Source organism: Triturus cristatus, chromosome 2_2, assembly GCF_964204655.1.
Source record: "Triturus cristatus chromosome 2_2, aTriCri1.1, whole genome shotgun sequence".
Lineage (NCBI taxonomy): Eukaryota > Metazoa > Chordata > Amphibia > Caudata > Salamandridae > Triturus > Triturus cristatus.
In genome coordinates this window covers 433,417,549-433,445,515 of record NC_140582.1, presented here as the reverse complement: position 1 = coordinate 433,445,515, position 27,967 = coordinate 433,417,549, and the positions used below count along the sequence as shown (strand labels likewise).

The 27,967-nt window shown below is 46.0% G+C and overlaps 2 protein-coding genes across 2 annotated transcripts in view; both read left to right on the top strand.

Moving 5' to 3' along the window:
• The window catches only part of ABHD18 (abhydrolase domain containing 18), a 143,388-nt gene extending 131,777 nt beyond the window's left edge, over positions 1 to 11,611 (top strand). Inside the window, exon 13 of the mRNA XM_085641528.1 lies at positions 10,460 to 11,611. Within this exon, the coding sequence (XP_085497654.1) occupies positions 10,460 to 10,511 (52 nt within the window). The 3' untranslated portion in view covers positions 10,512 to 11,611. The remainder of the gene's footprint in view (positions 1 to 10,459) is intronic.
• An 8,047-nt stretch (positions 11,612 to 19,658) lies between these two features.
• Positions 19,659 to 27,967, top strand: part of LARP1B (La ribonucleoprotein 1B) — a 574,280-nt gene continuing 565,971 nt past the window's right edge. The window contains exon 1 of the mRNA XM_085643073.1: positions 19,659 to 19,709. The gene's annotated coding sequence lies outside the window, so the exon portion shown is untranslated. The remainder of the gene's footprint in view (positions 19,710 to 27,967) is intronic.

Below are 27,967 nucleotides of genomic sequence, written 5' to 3'. Positions count from 1 at the left end.
CTGGTCAGCCTCTCCAAGGAAATGTGATTGTACATTCCATAAGAAATGTTTTTACATCCATAGCCTTATTTGCGGAGTGCCTTTAGCGGAAATTTGTAGGGCAGCAATCTGGAAAAAAGAGATAAATCTTTATATGTTCGAGGCATGTGGGCTGCTGAATTCATATCTGTGCATAGATCGCCGCCTAGTGTTGGGTCCGGATGTTTGCACGTTGTTGTCCTGGAAGAGTCTCCGAAGTATCCTGAGATAGGTGACTCCTCCCCTGAACCACAGTGCGCATGGGCATCCTCTCCATCCTCAGATTGTTTTTTTCCGCCATTGGGTTCGGATGTGCTTATCTTGACTCAAGTTAGGGAAAACTTTTTTCAGGCCAAAAGGCCTTTAGTTCGCGTCGGTACTGTTCCCGATCGGTATCGACAGTTACTTGTTAGTTTACTGACTTCAAAAACAACTTTTTCGCATCGACCATCGACCCACATCGACGATGGAATCGAGGACACCATTCAAGCGGTGTCCTGTTTGCAATGCGAAATATCCCCATGTCGACGTCCACCCGGTGTGCAACAAATGCCTTTCACCGGATCACGACGAATCCACATGTATGGCCTGTGCCCGATTCCGATCCAAAAAGACTCTCCGGAATCGACGAGCAGCGAGACTTGAAGCGCAGCAAGCGGCACCGGCCCCGACCAACATCTTCAGCGCCGAGGACGAAGATGTGGAAGGCGTGGAGAACCTACCCTCCAGCCCCGCTCCCGAACACGATTCCGGATCGGAAGACATCGAAGAACAACTCTTTCACAGGGATGAAGCCGACACCGAGGTAGGAGACTACGATGAGGCCTTAGGGGCCGAAGAAAGTAGCTCCGATGACGAGCAAGGCCTACCCGTACAGACGGAGGATATCCCAGTGCGTCAGTCTATGGCTCCGGTCGAGGGATCGCCTTCGGGCCTTACCCAAGACCTATCTCGCAGTTCTTCGGCCCCGCCCTCGGGCCCGGCCTCGGACATTCAGCGACAGCCATTAGTACCCAAAATGACTGGTTTCCCTTCCTCGAAACCGAAACCGAAAGTCGTATCGGTTCCACAGAAACCGAAACTGAAAGTGACACTGGTCGGATCGAAGCCCACTACACCTTCGACGCCAGCCAAACCCGTCGGCACCGACCGCACCAAACGGGACTTCGGTGCCGAACTCGCAGCAGCCGACATCGGCGCAGACACACGGAAAAAGGCCATCGGTACCGACAAACCGCCTCGGCCCCCGGCACCGAAACAATCTGCTCCAGCCACAAAGGTCAAAATGGCCGCTGCGTCGAACACCACTTCGAAAGCAGCACCGAAGGCCTAATCATCGACGCCTTCGACAGCTACTACCTCTCCTCGACTCGATGACCTCGTGGCCCCAAAGAAGTCCACGCCTGCCTCTACAGAACCGCTCGGCGCCAAAGAACCATCGGCGCTCTAGGTGCGACAAGTTGCAGCGTCCTTGCAACGCATCAAAGAAAAGGCAGCCCTCCAGGACACGTCAGGCTCCGAGCCGAAAAAAGCTCAAAAAGCTTCTCCAGCACCACCACACATCACTTTTGGCGCCCAAACTGTTTGAAATAAGAACACGTGTCACCCAAACTAGGATCACACCTGCCGAACGCTCTCCTACAGAGATGTCACCGTCCCACATCATCGATGCCGACACCGGCAGAATTATGCTCCACAAGCGGAGAATATCTTCCGAACAAGCTTTGGACTCCTACCGGATCCCGCTAAAGAAAAAGCTGCCAGCGGATTCGGAACCAGTTCTTTACGAACGTCTACATACCTCTTACTCACATCCACAGTCCTTCTCTCCGACACCCTCCGAAACCGACGTTTTGGAGGACTACATGGGTGACGACGTCCCCTACCCCAGAGAGATGGACCCTGAAGGCCAACAGGACCCTGACCAGGCTTGGGATGACCCTGTAGACCCGGGTGCACCTATGGATACACAGGACACGCAGCTATATGGCGCGAAAACGTCCCCCACAGAGGACACTGCCGCATTCAACGCCCTTATTGAACGTGCTGCGGCCAATCATGGTGTGCAACTCCACTCTGACACAATAGAGGACGATTTTCTAATGGATACTTTCGCATCCTCAGAACGGAATATCAAAACTCTACCCATGTTGAAAGGTGTCCTCAAACCAGCAAAGGACATTTTCAAAGAACCCACCAGGGCAAGAGTAATAAACCCCAGGATCGACAAGAAATATAGGTCAGCGCCTGGGGACCCTACGTACATTAAAGGCCAGTTGCCTCTGGACTCCATCGTAGTCGCTAATGCTCGCAAACGGGCGCACTCACAGACAACTGGGGATGCTCCTCCCCCGGACAAAGAGTCCAAGGTGCTAGAGACCTCCGGCAAACGGGTTGCAGCCCAGGCAGCTAACATATGGCGTATTGCCAATACCCAGGCGCTCCTAGCTCGCTACGATCGCGCACACTATGACACATTAGAAACCCTACTCCAACATCTCCCTGACCAATACAAAGAGTGAGCAGAGATCGTCATCAGGGAGGGACAACTCCTCACAAACGCATCCATTAAGTGTGCACTGGATGCCGCAGATACAGCTGCCAGAGCAATAAACACCAGCGTCATGTTACGACGACACGCCTGGTTACGAATCTCCGGATTCAAACCTGAGGTTCAAAATAACATTCTCAATCAACCGGTCAACCCCGACTACTTATTCGGACCAGAGGTTGACACCACCCTAGAAAAAATAAAAAAGGACACAGACACTGCAAAGTCCATGGGGGCTCTCCAAACGCAGACCTTTCGGAGTGGCTCCTTTCGTCGCCCCGGAAATAGAGGAGCAGGTAGAGGACAGGGGTCACAGCAAACCTACAACAAGGGCAACACACAAAGTACCTACGATAAAAACACCCGGGGTGGATATCGTGGCTCCAGCACAAAAGGCAGAGGACGCGGATACGGCAATACCAGGTCCTCCCCCAAGAACAAACAGTGACGCCCTCTCCCTTCCTCCCGACCACATAACACCTGTCGGGGGAAGGCTACAAAGGTTCCTGTCCACGTGATACTCCATCACCACGGACAGGTGGGTCAAAGATATTATCAAACACGGTTACTGCCTAGAATTAACCTCCACTCCACCCACAATACCGCCAAAACACCGTCCTATGTCCTCAGAGCACTTAGCGTTATTACAGCAGGAAGTGCTAAGTATGCTGAAAAAAGGCGCAATAGAGGTCGTACCCGTCCACGAGCAAGGTACGGGGGTGTACTCCCTGTACTTCTTAATACCAAAAAAGGACGGGTCGCTCAGACCAATACTAGACCTGAGACCCCTCAACCGCTACATTCTCTGAGCATTTCCACATGCTCACCCTACAACAAGTCCTCCCGCTTCTCAAACAGGGAGACTTCCTGGCCACGCTAGACCTCAAAGATGCGTATTTCCACATACCCATTCACCCCTCACACAGAAAATATCTCAGGTTCACTATTCAGGGGCAGCACTACCAATTCAAGGTTCTTCCCTTCGGCGTGACAACAGCACCCAGGGTTTTCACAAAGTGCCTAGCTACTGTGGCTGCACATCTACGGAGGCAACACATTCACGTCTACCCTTACCTGGACGACTGGCTTGTTCAAGCAAAGTCAGCCCAGCAATGTGCCAGCCACATGTCCCGCACCATTCACCTTCTTCACAGTCTAGGGTTCTCACTAAATTACCCAAAATCACATCTCCAACCCGCACACGTACAACAGTACCTAGGTGCGACCATAGACACTCTGGCAGCCACAGCTCAGCCAAATTTAGTGAGGATCAACAGCATGCAAATGCTGATTTCCAAGTTCAAACCCCAACACTCCCTTCCCGCGCGAGTGTTCATGCAGTTGATAGGCATGATGGCCTCCTGCATTTTCATAGTCCCACACGCGAGACTACATATGCGCCCGCTTCAGGAGTGCTTAGCACGTCAATGGAATCAGGCTCACGGGCAACTAAAAGACCTAGTGTTGGTGAGCGGTCGGGCATACAACTCTCTGCATTGGTGGAATCCACAAAACCTTTGCAAGGGCCGACCGTTCCAAGAGCCTGTTCCACAAGTAATACTGACAGCGGACGCGTCTCTCCAGGGATGGGGAGCTCATGTACTCAATTACACAGTGCAGGGACTATGGACAATACAACAAAAGAAGATGCACATCAACCTTCTAGAACTGATGGCAATCTTCCTGGCAATGAAAGCATTCAAAGTACACTTGTGCAACAAAGTCGTGTTGATCCGGACGGACAACATGACTGCCATGTACTACATACAGAAGCAGGGAGAAACACACTCTCCACAGTTGTCTCATCTGGCTCAGAGCATGTGCAAGTGGCCCATTCAGAGGAACATGTTCCTCATGGCGGAACACCTCCCCGGCAAGGACAACCAGATGGCGGATCTGCTCAGCAGACACAGCCACCAGATGCACGAGTGGGAGTTACACCCATCAGTACTCCAACCGTACTTCCAGCAGTGGGGTCATCCAGAGATAGACCTATTCGCCACAAACGAAAACGCAAAATGCCAAAGCTTTGCCGCCAGGTTCCCACATCCGCAGTCGCAGGGCAATGCGATATGGATGAACTGGTCCGGCAGATTTGCGTACACTTTTCCCCCAGCACCATTGATACCGCTGGTGGCACGCAAACTCAGACAACACTCACTAACATTCGTCCTGGTTGCTCCAACATGGGCACGCCAACCATGATACACCACCTTTCTCGAACTTTCCGTGGTGCCGCATCAAAGGCTGCGGATCAAACCCGCGCATTTGACGCAGAACCATGGAGAGATTCAGCACCCAGATCCGCAACAGCTGAACCTGGCAATCTGGCTCCTGAAGTCCTAGAGTTTGGCTACCCAAACCTGCCACCTGACTGTATGGACATCATTAAGGAAGCTAGAAGACCCACTACCAGAGCTTGCTATGCAGCCAAATGGAAAAGGTTCGTCATTTATTGCAATAACAATGACATTAACCCGCTAGACGCATCCATCCAAAACATAATTTGTTACCTCTTACACTTATACCGATGCAATCTGGCATACACCTCCATACGTGTCCATTTGACCGCAATATCAGCCTATCTCCAGAACAGGCAGCACCTCTCTTTATTCAGAGTGCCTGCCATCAAAGCATTCTTGGAAGGACTCAAACGTGTAATTCCTCCAAGCCACCCACCAGCTCCAATGTGGAACCTCAACCTGGTCCTCACACGCCTGATGGGTCCACCCTTCGAACCTCTACACTCATGCGAGATTCAATTCCTCACCTGGAAAGTAGCTTTCCTAGTAGCGATCACTTCTTTGAGGAGAGTTAGTGAACTCCAGGCACTAACCGTTCAAGAGCCATTCATACAGGTTCACGCCAACAGGGTCGTACTACGTACCAACCCCAAATTCATGCCCAAGGTGATATCGCAGTTCCACATGAATCAAACTATTGAACTGCCTGTTTTCTTTCAAAACCCACAAACTGTTGCAGAAAGAGCACTCCATACACTGGATGTAAAGAGAGCCCTCATGTACTATATAGACAGGACTAAAGTCTTTAGGAAAACTAAACAACTTTTCGTTGCCTTTGCCCCACACCACAAAGGTAACGCCATCTCCAAAGCAGGTATAGCCAGATGGATCGTTAAATGTATTCAAATTTGCTATCAAAAAGCTAAACGCACATTAACGATTCCCCCACGAGCCCACTCAACACGTAAGTTAGGGGCCTCCATGGCTTTCCTGGGAAACATTCCTTTGCATGATATATGTAGAGCAGCCACCTGGTCCACTATACATACATTTACCAAACACTATTGTGTAGATGTGCAATCAAAACAGCAGGCAGCTGTAGGACAGGCTGTTCTCAAAACTCTTTTTCAGACCGCTGCAGCTGGCACTGGTAGCCGCCGCTAATAGAGGGTACTGCTATATATTCTATGCACAGATATGAATTCAGCAGCCCACATGCCTCGAACTGAATATGCTACTTACCACTATGCATCTGTTCTTGGCATGTAGGGCTGCTGACATTCATATCGCCCACCCTCCTCCCCGGCGCCTCTGGCAGCTGCAGCTCTCAGAATTACTGTAAGCATGGTCATCACTTTCAGTATCTACTCCATCACTGCCACAATGGCGAAAAACAATCTGAGGATGGAGAGGATGCCCATGCGCACTGTGGTCCAGGGGAGGAGTCACCTATCTCAGGATACTTCGAAGACTCTTCCAGGACAACAACGTGCAAACATCCGGACCCAACACTAGGCGGCGATCTATGCACAGATATGAATGTCAGCAGCCCTACATGCCAAGAACAGATGCATACTGGTAAGTAGCATATTCAATTTCTGTCTGGATGCGACCCTACATGGGGATGCAGCGGTGGGACAGGTAGTTCTGCGACATCTACCTCAATAAGGTGAACCTTTTCTTTTCATAGGAATACCACTGCTCGCTACTCTGATTCAAGCCTGTGACTCTATGAAAGATCCAATCTTGGAGAACGAAAAAGTTACTGAATAACATTTGAAAGTGCTGTTGTTTATATATCACGTGTGCCGGAGAATTGTCATTCTGTAACTTAGGTACTCCAATATTGGTATCTTTGATACATTCACATATACCCACCCTCCTCGCCATCTCATGCTTACCCATTTCATGTTCATCTTCTTCCGCACTAGCTACAAAATCTGAGCTAGAATCACCTGGGAGGGGGAAGGGTGAAAGCTGTACTGTATACTGATATACTGAAGTTTCAATATTTTAAAATGTGAATGGGCTACTTCTGTTACTATATTGAAGATTCTCTGCCTATCTTTAACATTGCACTGCTGTCTAGTTACTGTGGGACTTTCAGCTGTACGACTGGTTTTACATGTGAATCTATGAAAGATACTATTAGAGAATTTCAGTTGCAGGCTCATGCATTTTTCTAACCTTGATTTTCTTGCACAGACTTTACTTTGATGTGTACACAGACAATACCCCTGTGCAGCTCAAGTTTGAGTCTGATATGGGTGCTGTCGCAAAATGTTGCAAACTTGTCTGTGCAGTTTCTGCATGTAAATGGAGAGCGATTGGCTGAAGCAAAACTTGTAGAAAATGTGAAACTGTGTGATGGGGACATTGTAAGGATTTATTTAGCAACATTTTACCCTAGTAATCTCTGTTCATTGATTAAAAGCTGTAATGTAATCTGTTTCGTCACTTTTGATACGTTCAACCCTCTACTGACTGTAGCTACGTCAGTGCTATATAATAATATATATAATTTTTAAATTGTGAGATTATCTCATTTATCTTTGCTAAACTGCTCCCACAAACAGTGGTGTTGTTGAAGAGAATAGAACAGACGTGTTCAAGTAGAAAGGAACGACTGTTCTTCTTTTCCAAATGTTATGCTTGAATTTAAGATTAAAAGCCTTCTCTTTAATTAGCCCCCAGGCACCGTATAGTATCCTGCCTGTTGTTGGCGCCATTTGCAGTGTTACCTTGCTAGTTGAGCAGAATATGCTCCGTAAGCATAGAGCACATAACTACCCCTAGTCTAAAGTTTAATCTCAGCCCAGGATACAACAGCTTCATTTATATTCTAACTTCAATGGCTCATTGCTCTCTTAATGCACTTGATTCTCCTAAGACGACTACGTCTAGCAACAAAGCTTAAGTGGAAGCATGTTTGGAAGTCAGGCACAAAATGACACAATAATTTTGAACAATAAACTTACTGCCCTGGCAAAGCTATATCTTTGAATTATTTTTTTTTAAGCATCGTATGTATAGGCAATATAGGAAAGTTAAAATGATGAATCAAACGAACCAGGTTTTAGAACCTTTTTGCCCATAGAAAAAACACCAAATGTATTGATACTACTTGCTCAGTAAGCTTGATACTTGAAAGTACTATTTGGGAATTTGGACAGAATTGTTCAGAACTCATGACGCTTGCCATTAGTGGACTGTGGGGCTTAAAACTTGGGTTTGAGTTAGGTCTATGGTTTAACCACTCTTACGGATGTAGGCTAGGTAAAGTTGGGCACCTTCATGTGAGTGTTGAAGAACAAACATACATTTAGGTATGATTCTGAGGATCTCATGGCTAAGGACATGCATGGTTAGGCATAGTTTGTTGGTGTGTATGCACCACACGGCTTAGTATTTGGCAGGTGCAGGAACACCAGCGATACCTATCGAGTACAGATCTCAGAGGCGCTGTGACACATAAACTTAAGTAGGATACAGTGCCATGTATTTAGAGGCACATGCATACAAAATGGATACAATTGTGATTGAGCGTATCCTGGGGCAATAGCCACACTTGTTGGCATTGAAAACGCAGCCCCATTCATGGTGATCTAGGGCCACACTAACCCATTTGAGTTTAAGTCTCAGGGCAACTGCGTACTTGAATCCCTATCATGCATAAATCTCATGTTTTGGAATTGTCAAACATAAGGAAAGCTACAGTTCTCATATGTGCCAGGGCAATACAATACTCAGTTTATATGGATGCTGGGATCATTAAGACCTGAATAGACACAGTTCAAAGAGATTCAGGAGCATCGAATTCCCAGTTGTGCACGGTTCACAAGTGTGCAGGGGCACCAAATCCACACATTTGTACTATTCTGCAAGGTGCAGGTGCGCATAACTCGAGGTGTGCGTAGGTGATGAGATCAAGTTTCAGTGGATGCATTCTTATGCACAATTCACAAGGGTACAAGGACACCGAGCATAAGGATAGGTACAGATCTCAGTGGTGTAGGAGTACCTAACTTATTGGTATATTCCGTCAGAGGTATTGGATGCAAAAGGACATAATATGTATGTGCAGATCAGAGGTGCACAAGCAATTATGCATAGTGCACAACTGTGCAGGGGTACCAAACACAAGAATCGGTACAAGTCTCAAGAACACCTATGTTGAAGGTATGCGCAGTTCAGAGGTGTAGGGTATTGGATGCATTATTATGCGCAGTCCACAAGGGTACAGGACCACTAAAGATAAGGATGCGTAGAGGTCTGACGAAGAACAGATGAGCAGTTATACAAAGTACACAATAAAAATGTAAAATAGCAACTGCATAATGAAGCTGAGTGATGCTCACATAATGTCTTTAAACAGCTAAGTGAGCTTAGCCAGGGCCAGGGCAGCCAAACTGCCCAATGGTATATGGTTTAGGTGCTAGTTCTCTGTGTCTTGATGTTCAGCAATGCTGTGATCATTGCAAGTGGATTGTATGTTGGCCAGGAGGTCTGCAAGTACTCCAGACTAACCCTGGGCAGTCAACTCCGCTCCGCTCGCGGATTTCTGAAAAACTCTGCCCCGCCCTGCGGAGCGGAACTTTTTTACCTCGCTCGCGTTCGTCAAAGTCAAGTTGGCGACTTAGAGCGAGGAAAATCAACCTCCTGGTGAGATTTTTCCTCATTTGCGATCGCCAACATCAAATTGGCGAGCGTGGAAAATCAACCTCCAGGCAAGATTTCTCATCGTGGGTGGGTCAGGTTTCTCATTGCGGGCGGTCGCATATGCTTGCGACTGCTCGCGTTGAGAAACAGCCCGTTCGCGTTGAGAAAGCTGCTGCTCGAGTAAAAATCTACTTGAGCGGCAAAAAAGGAAAGCAGGGACCGCTTGCGCTGTGCATGGTGCCGTTCGCGATGATTGCACAGTGTGGACAAGTATCTGGCACTGTGCAATCACCGCAAACGTCACTTTTCTATCGTACTCCGCCGCTTGCGGAGCCCCGCGTAGTTTGGTGGAGTTTTTTTTGCACTTTGAGGAGTTCTGCGTAGTGCAACTCTGCGAACTCCGCCCAGGGTTATCCAGACCTCATTCCAAGTAGGCGGGCCTGAAGTTTTGCATGCAGTAGAAATGTTCCTAGTATGGATTGGCTGATAAGGCAAGGGGGTGTTTTGATTGTGTGCACAGGTGACAGAAAATGTCATTTATATGTTCACATTTGTGTGTCTTTGTGTGCATGTTTGTTGGCTCGTTCTGTACCCCACTGTTGCTGTATTTCTCTCAAACATTTTAAATGCATAAAGAAATCCAAATTTGGAATTTTGCGGCATAATCGGGGTCACGAGGTTTGCGGGAACACCATACTTCCGATATTTTTTCCCGTGGGGAGAAATACCCGTAATGTGGCAAACAAATGTGAGAATCGGGTCGGAAATGCAGATGCCTGCGGTTATTCCCCATAGTGCGGTAATACTGCAACCTGATATTAGCACATCTGGTAATTACCGCAGTGGTGTGCCTACATTAATTGAAGTTTCTCGGTTTGGTCAAAAATACCCTTCGATAGGAACAGATTAAAATGTTTCAGAACAGAAAATTACATTAACCCATTTCTAAAGACGACCCTATACAATAACCATGTTTTGTTTATTGCAGGCAGGCTATTTATGACGCCTTTGAGCGCTTCCTCCAGAAGTACCCAGCCTGACTTGTCTGTTCTGGTGAAGTCTTTTCAGTTGCTCCAGAAGAGGAGCTTTTTTCATCCGGTGCTATACATTGATCCTTTCTGGAGAGACTGATGAAGAAGTTCACTCCAGTGCTAAGAACAAAAGAATGTAACCAAAAAGCCAATGCATTGTAAATGGGGCTTTACTCCCAACGCCTGACAGCAGAGTTCCACCGTTGCACACACCACCTTTTAGGCGCCACTTCTTGCAAAAAATCTATTGGTTGTGTTTTCATAAAATCCTTATGAGATTATAGAATCCAGCAGATTGTTTTGACTGACAGCAGCGGTGACCACGAATTATTACCAAGAAAAAGAGCAAGCCAACAGTGGCCCATTTCCACTGGTACCACGTTCTTGTAAACGATACGAAGTAAAAGCATAAAATTACAGTTTGTGTAAAACACACGAGTCCTTGCCAATGTACCACTGATACTTCATCAATGTATAAGCCTTCTGCGTTTTTGATGGTTGGGAAAGTCCTGCTCAAACTCAAATGACGCGGTGTTTGTGCAGTGTTTTTCTGCTCGTGTGTGTACTGAAATAAACTTTGCCACAAACTCATCCTTTCCGGAGGTTATCAGTTTTTGTTTAAGCTGCTTTGGCGTATGTTGCCTGGCAACAGCCTTTCACAGGTTAACTAATTAAATAGGAGTTGTAAAAAATTGTATATGATTACTTTTTAAATGTATAGTGTGCTTTTTATACATCTTACATTCTTGATTTGATGATTTATAAGAGTATACCTTGAAGTACAACTGTGTTTTATGGATTAAAAACTTGGCGCTAGTGCTTTTTAATGGCTTAAAAACTGCAAATAAAGCTGATGGTCTTTTTCTGTGGAGATCATCTCAGCAGCTTTTGTGTTTCTAGGAGAGAATAGTTTCTCAGAACAGTTTTTTACAGATTGTTGTAAAAGAAAAAAAAAAAAAGTTAAAATGTAGGCTATTCATCGGTATCCAGGTTTTTCTGAGCATTGTGTTCTAAATAATGCATTAGATCTGGGATTTCAAGATTATATAGCTGGAACAATCATTTTATTTTTCATCGCAACACACAATAAATTATATTGCTAATTCTCAGTTGTTGACTTTAATTTGCAAAACAGTTTCCATGCTGATGTCCTGTCTCATGTATACAACTACCAAACTGTTTTTTGTGGGTTCGAACCCCATGCTTTATTAGACGAATTGTAAAATGTATTTACCTACATCAAATGGCATGTTGTCAAGTCTTATTGTCTTTGGTACACTTCCACTTTCTCTTTTGATGTGGTTGATTTCTATCCTGGTTTTATAGTGCTGTGTTTGCTTCAGGCCTGTTGTATTCGACTGCTGATGATTTCTGAACAATGAGGCCTGGCTCGCGGCAGCTTTAGTTGTTACCACAGCGTGTTACAACAAAGAAAAAAAATATACTTCAAAAGGTGCTTAGTGTGTTTCCCCTGAACGTCGATTGCCCAAAATGATACGGGTAGCTCGAGTCGCATCACAGTGCTGGAGCATGTGATTCTGCTTGCCACTTACTCATCGCCAAGAACCCTGCGTACAGGTCGATGGATCTTTGTTGTGATCTGAACGTAAAAGTTAAAACTCAGCATAAATCGTTAGCAATTATCATTACTTTAGTTCAGTCACTAAACGGAGTTAAGATGAGGTAAAGGGTTTTTATTTTAAATCTTTTTGTAATTCATTCTTTTATAGAAATAGTATTCTTCAGGTTTCATCAAACTTCCCCATTGTAAGCTAATTTAGGGTAAATGCAAAAAGGATGTAAGGAGTCAGTTCAGATACCCATGACGAATTCTGATGACAGAATCGAGCACAACCATAAAGTTTTAGCAGAACAGGCTGGCAAGTGTTCACAGCTTAAATACTAGCAGATTGAGGAATAAACTAAGACTTCGAATAAAGAATGTTCAGAAACCTCAGTACAGAGTCTACTCTCTGAGGAAAAGGGACATACATCAACTACTGCAAATTGGGAAGTCTTACAGAAAGAATCTCCCTAACTAGTCTAGGAACACAGACTAATTTAAACACACATTGCAGCATTAATATTCTTTCTTCTGGTTGAACAATAAGATTTCAGTACGCTCCTGGAAACAGGTCTACTCCCCATCTTATCTCCAGAGTACAATCATCTTTTAGCCATGTGTCCTTGACTGATGCGGCACATCCTTTATTTTTTTCCAAAACGTCTTCCCATGAATGATCCTCCGAGTCATCTACATCTTTTGCATTGTGAATCTCACTATCAGTCACCTAATACAACAAATATCTATTCGTTAACTAATAAACAGTAGCTTCCGAAATTGCAACATCTGTCTTCACAACTGTCATTTAAAGTGCAAACAAGCATTTCAGTATTTATGGGTCTTCATGTCAAAACATGATGTCTTTACAAATGTCAAGGTAAAAATCCAGGCTTCATTACTAGGTTACAGGGCCTATAGGTTTTAAGTATGGTTGCCTACTACACATTTGTGCATTAACACACACATTTTTAAATGTAAATTCTGCACATTGCATTTTTAATAAAGCATTTTGTAAATAATTACATTTGCATTTGCAGCAGGAAGTGACAACATATGAACTTAGACCCTGATGCCACTTGACCTTGATCAATTACCTAGTGTATATCTCAAGTAGAACAGGTATTGATAAATCTTAAGGAGGTGCACAAAAATAAATCAAAAACAATAGTTACCATGCATATCTGTATTAATTAATAAGGATCATATAATGAAAATAAGCTATGTTACGGGCTTGAATTACTTATCAATTATTTTTCTTTTCAGATCACTTCTAAGGTATCACCACTTGTGTGCAGCACCAAGATTTGATTCAGACACATTACTTTTATTGTTTCCATAATTATAAAACATGGAAACAATTTGAATATGTGTGTACTTATTAAAATATATTACATTTTATTGTTTGCTTATGAATGTATTTATCTTATTCAGCTTCAGCTTCAGTAAATCTTTATTTCGCTGATTAAAAATCAACATAAAAAGTACAAAATACAAATACAATATACAGTGTACAGTATATTTACATTAGATCTGAGACGACGGACATTAAAAACAGGTTAAAAACGTAACTTTAAAAAGGCACTTTGCAAAGGGCACATTACATTATTAATTTATCATTATTCAGTCACGGGTATTCCTCAATCTTACCGACACTCTCAAGAAATTTACAATCGAGCACAAAGTGCGGGTGTCCACGGCCATTTGTAAGAAATTCAGGGCACTCTTGGCTTCACGTATTTTAGCCTCCTTTAGGATATGAACAAGAAATTTACGACGGGGGATTTGATAAAAAGAACACAGAAGTACAAAATGAAGGGTGTCCTGCGGAGACCTATTGTCTCAGCCGCAGGCACCCTTCTGCTCAACCGTTACTGTGAAACCTGGAGGATAAGCTAAAATGTGGTGTAACAGGTTGAGCCTAAAACGGCACATTAAAAATCTGTCCTGGTGATTATGCATTAGATATAAATAGGGCTCCATTCCTGCTCCATTGCTCACTCGGTGGTGTGCTATAACTGATTTCTTTAAGGAGTCAGTGCTTGCTCTTTGTGCTTCAAATTTATCCAGTAGCTCTCTCTTAATCTGGTTTCTACATGTGGGGGTAATGGAGGTAGGATCACTGAAAAGAGATAGGTGGTCGATTGAATCCAATGTCTCTTTTATGTATCTCAGCCATGGGATACGTAGGTGGTTGTCCATTTGCAAGCAGTCCCGAGATATTTGCCTGCTTAGTTCCGCTGCGGGATTCACCCATAACCTAAGCCATAGCATAATGGGTCTCACCTTTACCCAGTCGGTGATATAAGGTAACCCCAGTTCTGTGTGTGTTATACCTGCTGGGGTACCCTGTGGTAGCTTCAATATCCTCCTAAAAAATGTATCTTCCTCCAGTTGCAGGGGCCTTACATCTCTAAATCCCCAAACCTCCGCTCCGTAAATGGCTTTTGCAGTGCTAACCGCCACATACAGATTCATCACCTGTTCCGGCGACCACCTCCCCAGTCTACGAGCAAAGTTATGAATAGCCCCATTTGCCGATACCAGCTTTCTGCATCTATCCTCCATTAACAGATCAAAATTTGTATCCCCGTCAAACAGACCCAGATAAGAAAAAGAGCTCACTGTTTCCAATTTGTGCGACCCTATCTTAAAAGCAAATTTCCTGCTTGGTTTCTTGCCAGCTATCATGACATACGATTTGCTCAAATTTACGGACAAATCTAATTCGCCCATAAACTCCACAAATCCATTGACCAATTGTTGTAGGCTCACGGCCGTTCTGGCAAGCAGGACGGCATCGTCAGCATACAGTAGAACCGGTATGTGACGATTTCCAGCTTTGGGACAATCCACATTTAAGGCAACCAACCTTCTCTCCAAATCGTTAATGTAGAGAGAGAACAAAAATGGGGCAAGGATACACCCCTGCCTCACTCCGCTCGTGCAGGGGAAGGGATCCGTGCACCCCCCCCCCCGTTGTGCAGCGGACCCTGGCAGTGGTGTTCCAGTGCAATTCTTTTAAGATGTCAATGAGCCCAGGCTCAATTCCCAGGTTGGTCATCAGATCCCAAAGTTTGCTCCTGTTCACATTACCGAAGGCTGCCGCCAGGTCCATGAAACCCATGAATAGTGTGCCTTTACCAGCCTTTGTGTATTTAGTTATTAATAGGTACGAATTCAAGCATTGGTCACTGGTAGACTTGCCTGGCCTAAAGCCGTATTGAGTGTCTGCTATAATGTTATGTTCTTCTGTCCATGACATCAAGCGACTCAAAATTGCCCTGCCCAATAGTTTGGCCGATACGTCTATCAACGATATTGGTCTGTAGCACTGTGGATTGTCCCTACACCCCTTCTTAAAAATAGGGACAATCAGTGCCGTAGACCAAGACCGTGGCAGACCCGTGGCAATTGCTGCATTTAGGATCCTCGTCATAATGGGAGCCCAGAGATCAGGGTTACTCAGGTAAAGGTCAGGTGGCGTCCCATCAGGCCCGGGTGCTTTGTTGCGAGTTAGCCCTCTGATTGCTTGGGTACTTTCTTGGAGTGAGAATTCGACCTTGCCCGATCGGCATTCCTCCCATCCCGCTGTAGTCACAGTATCACTTTCATGATTGTACAGACTCTTAAAATGTGCCACCCACTGGTCAGGAAGAATATTGTTACTGATCCCCGGGGAGTTTTTCTCTTGGAAGCAGGGCCTATTGATAATCCTCCAAAATTCGCTGAAGTCTCTATGTTCCCCCGCTTCCCTCAGGTCCGCCCACACTTCTGCTTGGAGCGTAATCTTCCTCTGCTTGACCTTTGTCTTGTATACCTTTCTACATAGGGCTACTGCCTGTTTGTCCCTAGGGTAGGTTTTGAGACATAGTTTCAATTCCCTAAGTGCTCTCGCACATTCGGGATTAAACCAGCGTGGCTGTGTTACAATTTTTGCTGGGCCTTTTGCTTTCAGGAGTTCCCCTATCATGGTGGTTAGTACCTCAAAGGCAGAAACCAAACACCCACCTTCTACTAGGGGATCGAGACAGTCTTCAATTTGGTGTTTGCCTTTTATCACCAGGGATTTATAAAACTCCTCTGCATTGATCTTAGCCCATCTTAATCGCCACCCCTGGTCTGTTGGAATCAGTATAGAAGCGGCCTGTTGAGTTCTACTGCGTCCGTCGCTGTATTCTAGGACCATTATCAGCGGGTTATGGTCGCTAAAGGGGTTCCAGTCTATTCTCACTTCCTTCACCCTGTCCTTTATGGCAGAGGATATCAACATAAAATCTATAATTGAATAACAACCTCTGCCCTTAAATGTTGGAGTGAGGAAGCCATCCCTCCCTGGGGTTATCAGATCTATAGTGTGTGTCATGGCAAAGGTGTCCAGAGTTTTCATGAGGCTGTTTCCCTCCCTGTTATGCTCGAAGTGAGGCCCACTTTCTACCGGACAGGATGACCAGTCTGCATTTGCGGGAATCAGTTTGGGGCAAAGGTGGCAGTTAAAGTCACCCATGATCAAAACTGCTGGCTCCCCGCCCCTTCTCTGTTGTTTGGTCTCATGCTTTAACCTATTTTCTAGTTCCTGAGTTATTGATTCATTTCCTTCCCCTGAGACTGAGTTGTAGATGTTAAATATCAGTGACCTTAGTCCCTGCCACTGAAATTCGACTGCCTGGATTAGGTGTGACGACCATGAGGGTTCTGACCATGTGCCTTCCAGCTCTAGATTAACATACAGGGCTAGCCCACCCTTCGCTCTGCCCGATCTTCCGCCCCTTGCAGGGACAGAAAAACATTTAAAGCCTTCTAGTTGGTAGGCGGATGGGTCTAGTGCCCATGTCTCCTGCAAGGCTATGACATGGTACCCCTGGAGATTACTTATCCAGTCCACATTGTCAAATTTCCCCGCCAATCCAGCAATATTCCAGGACAGTATTTTTAGGCCTTCCCTTGGTAGTTCGCTCTCCCCTTCTTCACCCTGTGTTGATGTTATGGGATCTGCTGCCCTACTCTTGGTCCCTCCCTGACCCCCTTTGCCTGTATGTGTTTGGGTGATAACTGTCCCCTTCTCTGGGATGCTATCTAGACCCCTCCCTTCCCCATACTCCTTTACCACCCATTTAGAGGCCCTTTCCTGGGGTGATTGGGATAGTCAGTCTAGTTCTTCTAAGGATTGCAAAGGACTGAATCTGTTTGCCCACTGTGTGTAATCCTGCCCTCTCTGTCCCTCCTCTCTTGGCCAATTTCTAGCCGCTATGTTTCTTGGTCTATCCTGGGCATGGTGTGGGGGATTTGGGGCACATCTCCTGGGGTAAAAGTATCTTAGTGGTAGGGGGCATATTGTGCTAGTGGGATTTCTATTGTAGCTTCCTAGTATATATTTTACTAGCTCCGTGTCCCTAAAGTTTGCCACGATGCAGTCTCCTGCAGCATCTTTCCTCCTGCTGCCTACCCAGTTTGTTCTTCTTACTAACAGGATCTCCCCACATTCTCCTCCTCTCAGGGGCCTGTGTATATTTAGCCACTTAATTATTTTCATTTTTAACTCTGCATGTGACTCTCTCTCCCCTGCCCTAAGACCAGGTACTCCCGTAAAAACCACCACATAAGCGGCAGCTTCAGGTGGTAAATTGATACATGTTGGTACATAGTCAGTGGGGATATCTGGGGGACTGCACCCAGTTTGAGGTTTCTCTACACAGCACTGACTTTTTACAGTCCCTTCTTGTGGGAGTGTAGGAATTGTGCTCTGTGGGGTATTTTCGCGTACAGTTACCCCCCCTAGGTTAGGGTTACCCCTGTCTCCTTGAGCCATTGCCGAGGGTGTGTCATGTAGTAGCACTATGCCATAGTCCTCGTTACTCACACAGTTGTTTCTACCTCGTGCATGTTCCCCTGTCCTGATTCCTACTGCGGGGTGATTTACTATTTGATTGGTGTCAGATGTTCCCTTACTTTTCCCCTGCTTTGCTATTTCATTTATTGCTTTGTCTAGCCTGCTTATAATTGGTTTTAGTTGGTTCACTATAAATGTTTCCATACGTTTTTGGAAATCGCCCATCACTTCTTCCAACCAACCTGGTGTGAGTTGCTGCCCTGCTATTGTACCTCTAAACTCTTCAATCACTGTCTCCCCCCTGCTTTTCGTCCCCCCTATTCCCCTGCTTTGCTTCTTTTTGTTAACTCTGCTCTTCCTGCTAGCCCCTGGTTTGGGTTTCCTGTTGTTTTCCATCACTATTTCGTTTACCACTTGGGCGCAAGGGATTATGTCTGTAGAATTTTCCGATGACTCATTTCCCAAAATTTCTAGAATTTCCGGTGCAATGGGTTGTATCGGTGTGTTTGGGGTGGACAAGCTTCTCTCTATCTCTCCCTGTTTACTTTTTGCAGCATCAAATCAATTGCAGTGGGTTGTAACACCCCATTTTGTGCCGCACCTGGGGGATTATCAGACCGAGATGACTGGGTTTTACTTGTGGCAGATCGTGTTTTAGTTTTGTTAGACATACCCAAAGTTTCAACAAAGTCAGTTTAAAAGGAGCTATAGCACCATAAGCTCCCTACTGCCCTAGTTGTTCCAGCAATTGGTCAGATGGCCTACTTTTTATCCCTACCGTGTGTGTGAATGGGTGGCTTCCCCCGAACTCAGTGTATTCAGTAGTCCTTACCAACAGGCTATTATTGGTATTTGGAAGGAGCAATCCACTCCCTGGGGGAAGAATGTCCATACAGTTCACAGTTTGTGTCTCTTTTCTCGAATACCTTTATCGTAGACACAAGGGGGGTGATCCAGCCCAGCCTTTTCAGTCACTGATGGGCACGGATGACCCCACCCTTGTCCCAGGCTTCTCCCGGTGCTCCCGCGTACTCCCTCAAGCCGAGGATCCTGGGTAGTGTAGCTTCTGCCCCTCCACTGCTGCTGCACTCGAGGATGCTGCGGCGGCGAGGGGGACCCAGGTAAGCTTCAAAGGACACCGCACACCAGCAGGTCAGGTCAGCTGTACTTTACAGCGCAGGAAGTTTTAGCAAGGCTAACTTCCTGCGGGACACTAAAGCGTGTCTCGCAGGGTACCACAGGCTTAAACAAGCTCGTATCTGAAGAGGAGTCACAGCAGGTAAAGCACTGCTCAGCTTTTGCCAAAATAAAACATGCACTGACTCACTCTATGGGTAAGGTATCTCTCTCCCTGTCACAGCCGTCGTCTCCCCAGCGTCTCAACTCATGCTTCGTAGAACGAACGCACCAGGGACCAGTCGGGCGCCTCCAGCTCCAGCTCAAGGTAAGTCCTGGAATAAATTCCAGCAGCTGCAGTGAAAACACTCATCAGGCTCACCTTACCTCACCTCCCCTCGCCTCAATTTCAAGTGTAGCAACGATATATTTGGCCTCAGAGGTGCCTCCAGATACAAACAAACAAGCATCCCAGGGGGGGAATTCACGCTCTTTGTCCATTCAATCCTGTGACCGGATTATTCACAGAATCAAAAATAACATCCACGGCAATAATGTGTAATTCAATAAAAAATATTCCAGTTCTCTCCACTAGATGGGGGTGGTGTCAGGCAGGTTGATGGAAGCAGAGGCAGACGATCAGTTCATCGAAGCATTCGAGACCAAGATCCTCGAGGTTTCAGCGTTCGACTCCAAGCAGGTGAGTGCCACTGAGATCAGCCGAAATGTTTTTAAATCGTTATATAAAGTGACCCGGTCAAATTCTGTAATATGCCTTGACTTTTGTGTCTTTCTGGGAGGAAGTTTTATAGCCGATGCTGCATGCTAAACATCTATCGGTTTGGCGCAAACTCTGCGACTCGCTTTTGACCGGGATGTTCGTGCTGCTTTCACTTCATATCTGGGCAGCTGCGGAACGGTCAGGTAGGACTATCTTAAGACACCCATCATAGTTGCAGGGCTCGCGTTCAAAGGCGTTTCCGAATATCTCCCAAGATGCTGTCTATGTAGCTCCCAAGCACCCACTTTAGTCACTCACTGACGGCTTTTCTTCAGGAAAGACAGGGAGTCCTTTCCCAGACACCTGCTGTCCTCTACCGCCATCTGGTTCAGACTCTCACGCACTAAAGAGCAGTCCCACTTCTGGACAGCCTCAATGCAGCCAAGGACGCAGCATTTCTCACTCGAAAATCAGGTTTCGGTTCACAGCAGATATTTTGGGCGCGTCCCTGGAAATTTCACATATGTGGATTACAAGGTCTGTGGAGCACGCCGCCGGACCTCAACGCTCCCCCATCTCCTGGACACTCATGCAAGCTGCTTATTTATTTATCTTATAATAAAGAAAGTGTAATGTTCAGGTGGAAGGTTTATAAAGTAAGGTTTACCATCTGTTCTAGGCACAACTTGCTTTTTCCACTTCTAAGGCTGGGGGTTGCCAAAACAGTGCCAAAAGTCATAAGGGGCATTTCAGGAGCAGTGGTTGCTACACTGGCCACCCTTAAATGATGCCAGTGGTATATCCTATTTACCGTCATACTTCTATTTGATTTTATAATAGGTGTATTATTCCACCAACAGAGTTCCTCTTTTGCAGTACATTGGTTAGAGGAGCAGCAGCAGATGGAGGGGGTTTTAAGGTAGAGACAGAGTCCCCCTTCAAACCCATATAATAATCCCTCTGCTGACTCACCCAAAGGTACATATGCATGATGTAGCACCAACAGCCTCTATCTTCAGTCGCTTCAAAGGTGCAGTCTTGCATACTGGTGCATGTGCATGATCTGGCACCAGTGAATCACTCTGTATTGCCATTTCACGGATGAAGATTCACCCTATGACCCATGTGCGTGATCGGGTACCCGCAGGCCTATGCGTAACCACCTTAGTGTTCAAACAAATCTGTGGTGCGTGATCAGGCTCTGGCACACTACTGTATAGAGGCAACTGAATAATTCAAGCTCAACCTATGGTGCATGATACGATACAAACAGGCACTGTGTAGAGCCACCTCTGGTGTATACGGTCAGACTAGGATGCATCAAACTTATGTTGACAACCAAATCTAGGTTCCATGTAAAGGCTTTGGTTCAGGCTTATGCCATGGTGTATCAAACTATGTTTGAAACTTTGTTTTGGGTACAAGCTCACCCTTTAGTTCACATGTGTGACCAGACTGCCATAAGACTGTATTCAGCTACCTGTAACCTACAGACTCGACCTCTGGTTCATGAATTTGAAGAGACCACATTGAGCCTTTGGCCCTGATTCACGAACTTCATTTTGTAGTATGGAAAGTATTACTATAGCAGTACTATTGACATTCTACAAAATGCTGTTTACAAACCTAAATGTAAGGACCTCCGCCTGTCCTATCTTTTGTGTGCACAGATTTCCACCAGCATGGCGGAGAGTCCACACTCATAAGCCTGTGATTTAGATGTTAAAGTAAGAGGGATGAAGGAGAGTGGCTGGAAAATCAAAATGTTCACTACAAAATTAGAGGGGTTTAGGGAAAGGTAAGGAGGGATTTAGAGAAGAACAGGATACGGCAAGCACCCACCCCATTGCTATTCACAAACAACTACACTTTTAAAGTTACTTTAGCCCTAAAGGTGGCCAAACTGAAAATGAACTTCAACCTAGCCTTGGAGTAAGTCAAGCACCACACATGGCCACTCACAAGTTCTGCAAAACACTCCCATATAACGGAGGTAGAGATTTAAAATAACGCTCCATAGGAAATAATGTTTAGTAAATAAAATTAATTTGACACATATACATAGTTTATATATACATATATTTCTATATGTGTGTGTGTAAATATTCACTGAAAAAAATAAAAGGTTACAGGGACGTTATAGTTTGGCTTAGATTTCACTTGTACAAAGCCATAGAAATTCAGCAACACCCGTAATGCTCTGCTTATGACTTCACATAGTACGTCACTGATGACATCATCTTGTGAGTGGGATTTTCATAAACGTTTCTGAGACTTAAAGATGTATGCTAAGCTACAGTATAGGTTACGTTAATAATCTTCCTTTACAGGTAATTAGTCATACTATTTCTAACACATCTCATCTGTGTGACTGTCTATCAGTGTGTGAGTGGATGTCTGAGTGGCTGTATGGATGTGTTAGTGGGTATGTGAGGAGCTGTATGGGTGAGCGAGTGGCTATGTGAGTTTCTGTATGGGTGATTGGGTGGGTGTGGGAGTGGCTGTATGGACGAGTTAGTGGCTGTGTGAGTGGCCTCAGGTGTGAGTGGGTGTGGGAGTGGCTATATGGCTAACTGAGTGGCTGTATGGGTAAGTGAGTAGGTGTGTGAATATCTGTATTGGTGAATGAGTGGCTGTACGGGTGTGTCAGTAACTATGGCTGAATGAGTGGCTGTATTGGTGTATGACTGGATGTGTGAGTGAGTGGGTGCATGAATGGCTGTGTGGGTGTGTTAGTGTCTCTATGGATGAGTAAATAATGGCACGGGTCTATGAATAGGTATGTGAGGGGATGTGTGGGAGTGGGTGTATGAGAGATTCTATTGGGGTGTGAGTGGGTATCCGAGTGGTTCTATGGATGATGTATTCAGTGAAGTTTTTTGAGATGTCATCCGTAATGTCATTAGTGATGTCACTGACCATGTCATGACTGATGTCATATGTGAGACCATAAGCAGTGCATTGCAGGGCGTAAGTTATAGTTGCTCAGGTAACTATAACTGCGGAATTTCTATGGTTTTGTTCAAGTGAAATCTGAGCCTGACTAACGTCCCTGTAACCTTTTTTTTCCAGTGAATTTCTAAGGGTGTTTTTAATTCTATTTCTTAACTGTAACCTGCAACCTTTTAGAGTGAGTGTGTGACTAAGTGTAAGATTGTCTCAGTCAGTGGGTCTGTGTGTGAGTGAATGCATGTCTCAATGTGTGTGAGTGGGTGTGCGAATATCTGAAAGAGACACGTTAGTGATAGATTCCTTACCTTAGAATATACTCAGGCGTCAGACTGGATCCGGAAAACTTTCTGTAGCAGTGCCTCTGCGCGTCAGTAGGTGGCGTCGTGCGGCTCCGCGTCCGTCACTGGTGTCGTAAGCGCCGAGATGACGTCACAGAGATTACTTGGGCGCCACCCATGCGCGCTGACGTCTCTTTCTTTTTCCGCGCCAGCAAGCGCAGATCCGGATAGAGCATGTACCTTAGTCACTTTTTGACTACTCTTTTGAGACTTTTTGTCTCCCCTTTTTTCTCCTGGTGCATGTAGGGATGCCTGGCTTTAAGTCTTGTGGGGCCTGCCATCGCAACATGTTGGTGGCGGACCCCCATGATGTTTGCCTCTACTGCTTGGAGAACGACCATGACTCTCGGTCCTGCAGGGACTGTCGAGCCATGGCCCCGAAGGCCTTGAGGGAGCGACGCCGGAAGCTGCTGGAGGTCCCAACGCCGCTCCAGGTCCAGGGACCGGTCCCAGGAACGCTCGCGGGGCCGCAGTCGTCGTTCCTCGGGCACCAAGTCTTTGTCCTCGGATTCCGGTAAGCGACGTCATAAAAAGAAGTCGAAGAAGCGTGTTCGCTCTCCCACGTCCCCTCGTCGGTCCTCGGATGCGGACGAGGGGGACAGGGGTTCTGCCTCTGCGGCTCCATCGGAGCCTGGGAGTCCCGCGGTCTACCCGCCTTACTTGGGTCCGCCGGCGACTCCCGAACAGGTGCAAGAGTTTCTTGCCACCATGGACCACCTTTTTAGGCCTCTGGCTCCCGCCGGCACTCCTTTGGGCCCACGGTCCCGTGTCCAGATCCTGTTGGCCCATCGGCGCCGCTGGCGGATCCAGCTTCGGCGCCACAGGATCCTACGCCGTTGGCTCCAGTGCCACAAGGTCTGGGGCTGCTGGCACCGGCCCCAGCATCGCCCTCAGCTCCGCCTCCGGCGCCGCAGTGGGTGCCGTTCGTTCCACCCTTGCCCCAGTTCCAGGACCATTTCGTTCCTACCTAGGATCCGCGTTGGTAGATGCGCCATTTCCGACGCCGTATGTCCCTTCTCCGGCTCCGCCGTCGTGACCGGTTCCTTCGGCAACGGAGGTGGAGGATGACTGGGAGGGGTCCGATGACCCTCTTGCCCGTCAATGTGACTCCGAGCAGGACTGGGTGGACGATCTGGAAGACGCCGGCGAACTCGATGTCTCTTCTGACCCGGGGTTTGCCTCTCCCCCACCTACGATAGAGGAGGGCGCTTTGTGGAAATGTGGATTTTCCTGATCAGTTATGTCCCCTATCTTGGACCCCAACGGTTGTATATGCATGTTACAAGTACATGTATGTTCCCTCCAGTTCCAGTTTCTAAGACGCAAACATATGTGTGTCTACTGTCAACATGTTCTCTGTCAGATCCGCCATCAATGGGCTGGATATTCGATTCCTTAGTATGAAAGGCCACCGACTTTATATGGCTAAGTTACTCCATTTTTACAGTTCAGGCGAGTAGGCCCGATTCTGTCCTCAAAGCCTTTCCCTGCTCTCTGTCTCTGACAGCTTCAGCTTGAGCTCGCATCTGTATCCATGAACTTTGTCCTACTCCCTGTGCAGCTAACGGTGCCTGCCTCGGCCAGTTTTCGCCTGTCTGCCAAGAAGTTGTATTTCACCTTCGAATTATCTATTTTGCTCTCCAGCCGATGCATTCCTGTCCAGTGATTTAGGTAAACATTTCCTTTAGCTCACAAGCAAAGGACTCAGCCTTTCCGTCCTCCTGCAAGTGATTCATAGCCCTGTTGCCATGGAAAGTTTTCTGCCCCTCGCATCTCATATAGACACTTAGACGCTTGTACACGCACACAGTCAGTATAGAATAGATTCTGTCCGAGAGTCTCTTCCTTGTGGATAACATAGTTCTTTAAACATAGGATGTTAGATATGATTTGGGATTAGGATGACTTGACCCCAGACTTCTCGTCTCCACATGTAGAGCTAAATGTCAAGTCCCCTTCACCCCCTAGTTGCACGTCAATTACACGTCATGCTGCCGCGCGCGCATCTATGCCAAGTATTATCTTATAGATCCACCTATGCCTGATAATTCTAACCAATCATGTTTCTTTTATTCCTTATTACGCCTAGTTTCGATTATGTCACTGTTACGTCATTTTTCTTATCAAATGTTACGCCTTCTACATTCGTTTCATTGTAATGTACTTATTATAAAAATACATGTCTGTTAATAAATTATTGTACTTCACTTCCTGAACCTTCGTGGTGACGGAACCTGAGGGCCGCGACTCGAGTCGGCCATTTTGAATGGAATAAAGCCCATTAGAAACCTCTTATACCACGGATTCTGCCTCTTGTTATTTTGAGCTATTTACTTTAATTTAAGATTCCGCATGAAATTCAGTCCGGTAATATTTATTTTATTTACCACATAATGGCGCCCGAATAGGGACACTTTCTCATCTCACGCGCCGGCGGTGCGTTGCAGGCCCGGTCTCCTGCCACAGCTGGACGGACCATAAACGCGTACCAGCAGGATTTCCTGTAAGCTCCTTCCGGTCAAGCGGGGGCGACTGAGGCTGCGATCAACCCAGACGAGGCGGTGAGAAGTGCGAAGTATCCCGACCAGAGCCTAGCTGAGAGAGCAAGATCCGAGGTATACAGAGGCCCACCAGGTTTTCCGAAATTCCGACGTCCAGAGGGTCCGATGTCCGCAGTTATCGAGTCCTGTCCATTCTCTGAGGCCTTCCGTTTCAAGGAGCTACTCGGTGAGTACCATCGCCGAGGAGGCGTGTTGACGCGCACATAGGTTGTGCCGGTCAAGACGGATTTGGGTACACAAATCCGGTCTGCACTGTTTAGCAGTGTATATGTACTGTTTAGCAGTATATCAAGTATTCCGAAGTATTCAGTTATTGTCAAGAATTCAGCGTGGTGATCAGTTAGGCAGACTGTCATCATTGTCGATCATTGTTATAATGTTTAATGTTTAATGTTTAAAGTATTCAGAAAATGTCTTGCATATTGTGGTATGAATGACTGTTCATTGTTCACTGTTCATTATTGTGTTTCTCGTATTAAGTAAGTTCAAGAGTAAGTATCAGATCAGTTGTCAATATGCCGCTCTTCTCGAAGTTAAGACAGATTACTACCAGAAAAGGGGTGCTTGAAGAAGCAGTTCCTATTCCTCCTAGAGACACTCCAGGACATTTCATGTACCATAAACATGGCTTAGATGCCATATTGTTTCTTGATCTATGGGTAGATTATACCAAAGGATTACCGGAAAGTCAAAGGTGGCCCATAGCGGGAACCTGGGATGCAGAGTGCATCATGAAAGTGGAGGAAGAGTTATGGAAAAGAAAGGTCAGACAGTCACAGAAAGACGCCGTTGAGTTATGGCGTAAAGAATCTCATAGACGAACAGAAAAAGCACGTAGACAAGAAGAGAGGAGTAAAGAAAGTTCAAATAAAGTTCAAGAAAATCTATTAATTGAGGAAGGTATCCGAGTGAAATCAGAACAAGTAAATAGACAAAGAAATGCTCTTATGAATGGTACGTATCCCCTTCTAGCCGAAGGACTACCTAAGGCTGTTACGGAGGTGCCAAAAGACTTACCACCCCCATTATTTCCAATTAAGGTACATCCAAAGGGGCATCCCAGAACCGCAGAGGATGTTTTTCTTTCCTCATATCTAGACGATGCAGCCCCCGAGTATGCTAACGCCACACCACATAGACCGTCTGGCGGAGGGGTTCAACGTCAGGATCAGGTATCTGTCCCCGTGCAACAGCAAGTCCCGATGCAAGCTCCGGCAAGCACATCTGTTTCCGCATCTGTCTCCGCAGTCGACTCTACAGGGGTATCGACACCCATAGTTGCTGTATCACGTTCGACGAACCCTTTCACACCCGACGCCCCAGATGGGGCCACGGGAGGTGCTAGCAGTACTTTCACGCCACCTAGAATAAATAAACTTGTTTTTCAAGAGTCAGCACATTCACGTACACCTAAGTTCGTAAATGAACGTACGCTTAAGGAACTTCTTGTAAATTGTAGATATGACCCGGTGGTTGGTAAAGAGGACGAAATGGTCCTGGCATCATTACGTATCAGACGAGCCGCAGAGTATTTAGCAAGGTTACCAGGGATGGCTACGCATCTAGATAACATATATCATTTTGTTCAAACAGGACGAGATCCAGGATGTATTAACAGAGCTATGGAATTCCAGAAAGTAGAGATACAAGGGGAACTGTTACGTTTCCTCATAAACTGTGTGATCAGAAATCAAGATCGTCCGGGGGTAGACCGGAATGCAATGCTTATTCTTACAAGATGGAGTCAGAATATATCAGAAGGGAGACACGATAAGCAAAATTGTATAATAGCCATGTGCCGAAAAATACGTAAAGAAATAGAGCGTATTCATAAAGAGAGATTGGGAACAGACGAGTTTGAGCAAGATGAAGTGTCCGAATCAGGGGACTCTGCAAGACAGTCAGAGACCATAGCCTATGTAGGCAGAGGAAGATCTTGTGAAAATACTAGATGTTTTTCTGATCCAATACACTCTGTATGTCCAAATAATAGCAGAACGTATCCGACGCCTGTAATAAATCTGAAATCTCCTGAACATTCGTTTCAAGCCGCAGATAAAATACTACGAGAACGAAGAGGTTACCACCTCCTCGATTCCATGGATGAGCAAGAATTAGTCAGATCAGCCGTTCATTGGATTATTAGTCCTGAAAAATACGGTGATGAGACCGTAGCACACACGTTTCTCAACCTCAGTACAGATGAACAACGTTTAGCTGGAATCTATATGATTCAGCAACTCCTCATATTATATAAGAGCCAACATGCTGATCCTGGTCCTTTACCTGATATATTAACGGAACTACTCACGTACAGATGGAAAGGTTCTAGTAACAAGCTAATTAAAGAGATATTAGTGTCACGTAAGCAGTATGTTCTTTTTGT